Genomic DNA, 8795 nt, shown 5'->3' on the forward strand with positions numbered 1-8795 from the left:
AGGTGGACACTTAGAACATTTTGTGTAATGATGAATGATTATATATCTTAATGCCGTTTCATAGAGTTTAGTTTTGGTTGACAAAAAGGATGTCTCATCGTAACATCTTGTACCAACATAATAATCCAATAAATTTTGAAAGTATATTGGCTACCATGATAGTTGATAATTTGCCGCCATTATTGACGGTAGATTTGTCATTGTTGAAGTTTATTTGCAAAAAAATTGTATTATTGCGATTATGTTCAATAATAAGTTATGTTTTATGCCGAATACGTTGAGTTGAGCCAGCTTTTCCGTTTCGTGTATATTTCTTCTTGAAGGAATTTGTGTAGTGTGTGTTACGAGATAGTGATTCTTATTATTCCGAGATATTGACTCTAATTCTGTTTACATTTGTGTAGTTTATTGATTTTGTGTGTGAGAATGGGAAAAGTTAACGTATAAAAATGTGAGGTTTGTGGCATACAAAAACCCAAACTCAAACATATTTATGGCTAAGTATCCACTTGATCTACACCGGTAACAGAAAATTTATATTATGATTTAAAACATTACAAAAGTGATGTATATTTAATTCAAATTTACAACCTCAGGTAGTCGTTGAAGAGAATACTCTAGATTATGGAGTTTCAATTCTATGCTTAGTAACCTAATCAAAAAGGCACGTGTGAAATCTATGAATTTGCCCCAATAATTGTATCATAGTAATTGTTGATTAGACGGAAAAAGATCATATCGGTAAGGTATCAAATTTTTCAATTTCCATATAAAATTGGAAATAAATAACGGAAAACTGGAGTGTTATGAATTTTTAAGTAGGAGACCTAAACATTATACAATTTATACATAAGAAATTCACGTGATAATATTGTGTATTTTCTAATTAAATAAAGGGAATTATTAAAAATTGTGGACGTTTTATTTTTAATATTCTAAATTCAATCATAATTTATACCAGTGTAAGATTTATGGTCAGCAATTTTATCGATATAAAGCTGTCGATACAAAATTATCGATAATATCGATTAAATAAGGAACGTTCCTGGAAACGAGCAGATTTATAGTAAGTTGGCAGCCTTGCGTATCATTTTTCTGCTTAATGTTGGTACAAAATGTAATTCTACTGGGCTCACGTATGTGTGCGTGAGCTCAAATTCAATGTACTATGAGCCGCCTCTTCTTACGTAGTATATTACTTACTCTATGCTCCGGCTCCTATTGGTCGTAGTGTGATGATTATTATATGGAATATGGCCTGTTTGTTCTTATTCTGAGGGCCTGCCTTTCTCGGTTAACATTAAAATTATAATTCGAATAATATTACTGTAGTCACTTTAAAGAAAAAACACCATCCACTGATTGACAGTCTACTTCAGCGGCCTAGCTTTATTGACAGTCTGGTTGACAGTGTTTTTCAAAGAACATTTTCAAAGCGCATTTATAATACTACTGAACGAGCATTTTATATTAAAGAAAATCATAAAATTGTTTTTGAAGGTTGACAGTGTTGATCAATTGAATGCAAGATAATATTAATAAATAAATACATTCTGCAATTTGCAAAGTACCATTAAAATGAATTCATGGACAGATTATGGTTCTATCTTTACAGTGTTTTAGATAATACTATTCGTATATATTTTTGAAATTATAAATCATTAAATCTCAGAACACGAAAGGACATTAATCGAAATTCTAGTGTATTACAATACAATGAGGAATGGGAAACCGAATATCGCACTGCACTAACAGACACAACGCTATTAGAACAATTCTTAAAATTAATTTACTAAAATGCCTGCGTTTTATTGCCGATTCTGTGCTGAAAGCTAAAGGCTGCGCAAGAAGTTATTCACTTTAGCAAACCTTCGCGTCACGAAATATTAGAGAAAATAATTACAATGAAAATTGATTTTGTGGATTTGACTGACAAATTGTTGCCTGCAATCATTTGTAATATATGTTTAAGCACACTAAATAGATTCTACTCCTTCATAGTAAAAGCTAGGAATTCTCAAAATGTTTTAAGCAATATATTTTCAAATGAATCCAATGGATAGTGACAATAATTCTGATAATTTTGCTGATGATAGTAGTGTAGTCCTAGGAGATAGTCTTTCTAGATTAGATGGTAAGGTCATATTTCATCAAAAAAAATATATGTATTATGTTGATACATGAGTGAACATTTTCTTATATGATACTGATTTTTATTATTACCATTATTACCAATGGTTACAGTATATAATATATTTCAGATAAAAGTAATAAGCAAACTTTAAAATTTCAACCTTCTCCATGGGATTTATACTTTTGGCTGTGTGGACATTGTCACTTGAGATTCAGTTCTTTATCCAGTGTCCGTAGCCATTGTATAGCTGATCATGGAGTTTGCTGCAGCTGGCAATGTGCTGACTGTTTAGAGAGGGTTGATGAGTATGAACTATTTATCAAACACATACAGACACATAATAGTGAGATGTTGTAAGTAATTATTTGGTAGATAATAAAGTGTACTTATATTTATTTATAGCTAGAATTATTAAGTTGTACTTTAAAAATAATGGGTGTAAATGTGTACGTAATTAGTTATTTAAAATAATATTTATTAGACTTATCCGCTGTAAAAGCAAACATGTTTTTGGGTTTTCAAGAAATACTCCTATTCAAATTATTTAATTCTGTTCCAGGAATTATTGCGAACAGTGCAATGTAAAGCTAGAAAATGGTCATACCCACAGTGCCATAGACCATCCAATGTGTAAATATTGTGGAGACATATTTGAAAGTCCAGAATTACTTTTACACCACCAAAATAAATACCAAAATGGAAAAGTTACCCTAGCTGAAACTCGTTTATCCTTAGAAAATCAGTGTAAAGAATCATGGAGCTCTTATAAGTGGGCTTGTAAGTATTGTGATATGATAACGTTGAGCAAGGAAGCTCTACGGTACCATTCAAGGCTAGTCCATGGAAAATGCTTTGGGATGAAATGTACCGATTGTGATATTAGTTTAACAAATTTTGTACAATTTGTTGACCATGTCAGAATGCACAGAGAGAATCTTAGGTAAGTTTAATAGAGTTTTAGAGCACCTGGTGATAGTAGTAAATGATAATAATAAAACTTTATTGTAATTATTTATGACATATGTTACTTTACATACAATGTTTGCTGGTGATAGGATATATTTTATATCCGCCCGGATAGTGATCACTGTACACTACGTGTTAAAACCCGCCATAGTGGCCCACATAAGTGTGTCGCGTTCCGGGGATCAGCCTGTGAATATCCGGTTCCAACTGTCGGTCTTTTGAGGGGTAATCTGTCGTCAGTCGACATTCTATTCGACCCTATTCCATTTACCATCAAGTGCAGTGGAATCTCTTTGCAGTGCCCTTATAAAAAAGTAGGCTAATTTTAAATATTATTTCTATAATTCAATAGGCTGATTCTGAATATTATTTATATAATTTAAAAACATTATTTAAATATTTTACTAATGAAAACATATTCTATACTCAGGTATTACTGCCCGTACTGTGACATTCCTCTTACTGACGAAACACATTTGAAACAGCATACAGTTGATTCCATTAATTGCAATTCCTGTGGTGAGCTGTTTCAAAGCCAACGAGACCTTTGCGAGCACATATCAACCGTCAAAGAGGATATAAAAATTACATACAAAACAAGGAAATCTAAAAGCATCAAAAAGATAGAAAAAGTAATCACAGAAGAAGATTTAATTTGCAATTTTTGCGGAAAGCGAACAAAAAGTCTGAAGTCACTAAGGTTGCATATGAAACGGCACTCGGACAGGAACAGAGACTACACCTGTGACAGATGTGGTAAAACCTTCTTGACAAAGTCAACCCTATCAGCCCACATCATAATACACGAGAACCCTGATCCCGAGGTCTGCAAGATTTGCAAAAAGACCTTCCTAACTCTAACGAGGCTGAAGAAACACGTAAAAACTCATTACAACGAACGACCGTTTCGCTGCGAAGTGTGTCATAAATGCTTTAGGCTTAAAGAGCATTTGAAAAGTCATGCGGTGACCCACACAGACGAAATGCCGTACCATTGTCAGTATTGCGAGAAGTCTTTTAAACATCGAAATGTTTTAAAGACTCATGAAAACCAGCACACAGGTGCGAGACCATACGCCTGTGAAATCTGTGATATGTATTTTGCTAACTGGTCTAATTGTAACAAGCATCTTAAACGGAAACATGGTACTACCTTAGCTAAGAATGTCATAACGCCGCAAGGGAAACTGCCTATCAATCCAAAGACAGGCAAGCCGAAGAAGTTGAAAGATTTGGAGACAGTCAAAGATTGGACAGAGAGTATAATGGGGAGTAAAAAGAGAGGATGGAGTGAATCTAAGGCGGTTGATTGAATTTATAGTTTCAGTTTTGATGCTTGATTTGAATTGTTTGCTGGCGTTGTGTCAACGTGTCGACGCGCAGGAGTCCTTTATTATATAAACAATCGACTATAATATAGTTGTTTTAGCTACGTACTTTACAGATCATAATAAATATGTACAAAAAAATACGACGTATTTTTTGTCTCACAACTGGCCCAAATACTCTACGCTTCACACAGACTCACACGCCTTTTCTCCTTAAAGGGGTAAGCCGGGACGCAGCTAATGCACCTACTTGCTCAATAAACTATGGCCTAAATACTAAGAAAAAGCAAAACTATACGAAACTATCAGCTTAGATATTGATATAAATATTGATGAATATTTTATTGAGTAAAAAACCTAATATCACTGCCCAACCTGGGATTCGAACCTGAGATGGCATCGCGGTAGTCGTACTGCGCGCACTACAACTAAGCCGCTGAGGTATACAACGCTCTACAAATTATATTTAGTACAATCTTTTTGGGTATAGTAGATAGCTAATAAACTAGCAAGATTTGAGTATTTCTCAGAATAAATGTACATTACCGAATATTGTTACGATATTTTCTGTCTCGTCTGTCTTTTATTTACATTTGTTCTATCAAATAATGTATAGAATGAATATACCAAGACAAAAAAGAAACGGACGAGACAAACAATTTCGTAACAACTATTTCGGAACGTATATTTATTTTGAGAAATACTGTAATATCAACCGACTGCTACAGATCGTCTTCTCTCATGAACAGATACCTACTGTTAACTACACGTAAGGAGTGTCGTGGGAGCCGGTGTGTGCGTGATTTCATTGAGCCGGTTAGATTTTTATTTTTTGTAATCTACCGGCGTTAGTTATCTGCCACGAACAATGCGAGTGTCACATTCACCTGCCGCGTTATTCCGTTAAAATATATTATAATTTTCTCTGTATTTATCGTGCTTCTCTAACACCCGTGTAATAAGTAACATGTGGTCCTTCGAACCGCATTTGCGATAGAGTGGCATTGACTTCATTACGACATGAACAAATCTTATACCTGGCAGGTACCCGCTGACGTTTTTCTCAAATAATGTAAGGATACCTAAGTAAATAGTTGTGAGGAAATACTATTATGCGGTTTGAAATTAAATTAATTATCTTGTTAACAAGTTTAAAAAACATTTTTCTCGTACCTAGTTTATGAAGCCCCTTTTAAATATCTTCATCGCTAATCTGTTGACAGGTAAAAAAATCTTTTGGAATATAATAAATTGAGATATAATGGTGATTAAAACAGCTGAAGATACCACATAATTTATTTAAATAGTTGAGTACACGTACAACATTAACATTAACAACTAGAAAATAATATACAAGCATTCACAGACATTGCAAATGAATCAACGTTAACATTGTTTTGCTAGTAAGTACAGACTTTTACTACCTATTTATTGTAGATTAATTTTGGCTCTATCTTAAAAGCTACATACGTAACTACTAATTCACAAATACACAGAAGTTTTATAATAATATGCTTAACTACTATGTATTTACGACCTAATCCTCAAGAAATATTAAGTATATCCGTTTTTAATATTGCTTGTCAACGTATGAGTTGAAAGTATTTTACCCGAGAGTATAAAATTTTCGGCCAGTAACCCGAAATGCTTCAACGGATGACGGTTGTTACTTGTTATTTTGGTTTTGTCATCTATTACCTGCTGATAAAGACCTGTGGTTATATTTTGTTTGATCATATTGGGGCCTTATTCTCTATCCTATGCCATACATTTTTTTTACAGTGCGTAACTAGCACGTAATACATCGCGTCGCGATTAAAACAAAAGAAACTGGCATACAGAATACCACTCCGCGTTAACCTCACGAAGATAACGTAACATGGCCGCGTTATGAGTTTTCACTGCCACAATAAGGCTCCTGCGGCCTTATTCTCTATCCCGCACGTTATTTTGACAGTGTGTAACAAGCACGTAACACAACGCATCATGTCTAGGACTATATAAATTCGGCTTACAGAATACCATTCCACACACATTTCTCGAAGATAACATGACACGGCCGCGTTACGCGTTTACACTATCATACAGAATAAGGGCCCTGCATGGTAAAATGTTGACTAGCGAGAGATTTTGTATGTCTTAATGATCGATAGTAACAAAAATTAAGAAAGTTCAGTTAAGTGAAAGTAAGGCCTCCGATACATTATAATATGCTACAATCTTGGTATTCCCAGATACGTGGAACAAGTTTCAAACCAATCATCATAAAAGTGTAGGTATTTTAAAAACGTGTTCAACCATGTAACCTGTTTGGAAGTTGGTGCAGAGAAGAAATTGTTCTGGGAATGTCAATCAAGTCTAAATGCGCATATGGACTGTAGCCAAAATGCCTTTTGCAATCGTTAACGCTAATAGGATACAGATGAAATCTATGGGAAGACATCCTAACAATAAGTGTATCGCTAAAATATGTCATTCTGATACATAATGTTATCGTTAACGACTGTGGAAAGACATCTTGGCTACGCTCCATATCTGAATTAGATAACTATGGGCACCAAATGGACCTAATGATAGGGAAGCAATTAAATTACTCATGGTTTTACAATTACTTGCATATAATTGTAAAAAAATGAAAATCTATCAAACATCTATGACGAGTTCGGGTTCGAAGACATATTTTGGCGCTACGTTTTGAGCCGTGATTTATATATAATAAAGAAGTAATATTCTAAAATAGATATAAGTTAATACAATATACCTACAACTCATTTAGCATAGTTCGAGTAGTAGACAAATACATATTTTACAGATCACATTAATTAAACACTACAGATTACATAAATCTACCTCTAACTAATTACTGATATCTACTTAAAATTATTACAATATCAGATAGTGATCGGGTTTTATACTCCAATAATGTCACTTATCCTACAATAACCATAGCTTAAAATTAGAGACGATATGGAAACGATTTATTTATACTTAATACTTTAAAATACTAAACAAGTTTTACTTCTACTTACTTTAGTATATTTTTAGATACATTTTAGGTACTTTGGTATTTAAGTAGGGATATACTATATGTATTACCAATAAAAAGAAAAAAAACAACTTGTCAAAAATACAAGAGGCGGATAGGTTAGTTGATGCTTCAATTTAATGTTCACCGATTCTGATTTAAAATTTTATTAATAGATATATTTTGATTAATACATATATTATATTTATATATCTTAAAATAATGTATATGCTTAATACAATAATTATACAACCGTGACAGTGACTTGTAATTCAAATATTTAAACAATTAAATTTTAAATTAATGCTAAATATCTACAATGTTAATAATATATGCAAACCGATGTGTAGATCTTATAAAGACTTTTTCCTGCTCACTATTACAACTATTATTGTTAATTTTTACTTAAGTTGCAAAACTTTGTTAAAAATTTTCATGTTGGTAAAAATTAGACAAGATAATTATTCATGTTTCTCGCTTTATTGATGTTTTGGGACTAGCAGAAATTTTCCCTGAAAAAGACTTAGAATTGTGTGACATTTATAATTCAATGGTACAAATACAATATAGACCTTTGTAATAATGTAGCAACGATTTGTATATTAAACATATAATGATATAAAGATATAAAGTGATCACCCGAGATATCAGGCACAAATTTTTATACTATGTAACTGTAAAACATTTGTTTTTAGAATCGATAGCTTCGCGCATAAATTTTACCTGTCATGACCTAAGGTTAGATTCTCAGACCTCATGGATTCCACTGTGATAGAATCCATGAATATGAATATGAATATATATTAGACAAAATAATTTATAAATTTAATAACTGGAAAGTAAGAGTGGTGTTTTTATCCAATCATTTAACTTTACCTATAAGTAATACTTCCTGCAATCTAACAGTAAACAAAGGAGTTTATGATGTTACAAGTTTCACCAATCCGTGGAAACGACGCGGGGTGGCGAATTATTCAAATTTCGAAAGAGAAATTTGGAGAATCGAAGACATATAAAGACTACTTTAAAGAAAGCCTCGCTAATAATAATATAATAGTAATATATAATTTAATAATTGGGTAGGTGGTCATGCAATTATAAAATTAATAATTGTGGATGACACAATAGATTCCCACATCATATTTCGAAGGTTGTATACCTAACTTTAATTGTATCAAACGATAAATCGAATTTTGGTTGCTCGTAGTTGTTATTGTGCGTTTATTAGACAGTGTAAATAAAACCTGATGAGTTTTACCTGTTTTGAATATATCGACAATTAGAGATGGTGAAATCCTGTATGAGTGTGTAAGTCATTGATATCATAACTTAATCGCCTCCG

General features: G+C 32.7%; 1 protein-coding gene across 1 annotated transcript; it reads left to right on the forward strand.

Moving 5' to 3' along the window:
- Positions 1-2055: 2055 nt before the first annotated feature.
- Positions 2056-4564, forward strand: LOC119189738 (gastrula zinc finger protein XlCGF46.1-like). Its single transcript, XM_037440226.1, has 4 exons — positions 2056-2134; positions 2262-2487; positions 2694-3074; positions 3531-4564. Exons 1-4 carry the CDS (start codon positions 2056-2058, stop codon positions 4411-4413), a joined length of 1569 nt encoding a protein of 522 aa, XP_037296123.1. The 3' UTR covers positions 4414-4564.
- Positions 4565-8795: the final 4231 nt, after the last annotated feature.

This window comes from Manduca sexta, chromosome 18, assembly GCF_014839805.1.
Source record: "Manduca sexta isolate Smith_Timp_Sample1 chromosome 18, JHU_Msex_v1.0, whole genome shotgun sequence".
NCBI classification, from domain to species: Eukaryota; Metazoa; Arthropoda; class Insecta; order Lepidoptera; family Sphingidae; genus Manduca; species Manduca sexta.

Excerpts from the sequence above, each read along its gene's own strand:
- LOC119189738 (XM_037440226.1), top strand. The coding sequence starts at position 2,056 with ATGGATAGTGACAATAATTCTGATAATTTTGCTGATGATAGTAGTGTA. Across the intron at positions 2,488-2,693 it reads ACACATAATAGTGAGATGTT|GAATTATTGCGAACAGTGCA; the intron begins GTAAGTAATTAT and ends ATTCTGTTCCAG. Across the intron at positions 3,075-3,530 it reads ATGCACAGAGAGAATCTTAG|GTATTACTGCCCGTACTGTG; the intron begins GTAAGTTTAATA and ends TTCTATACTCAG.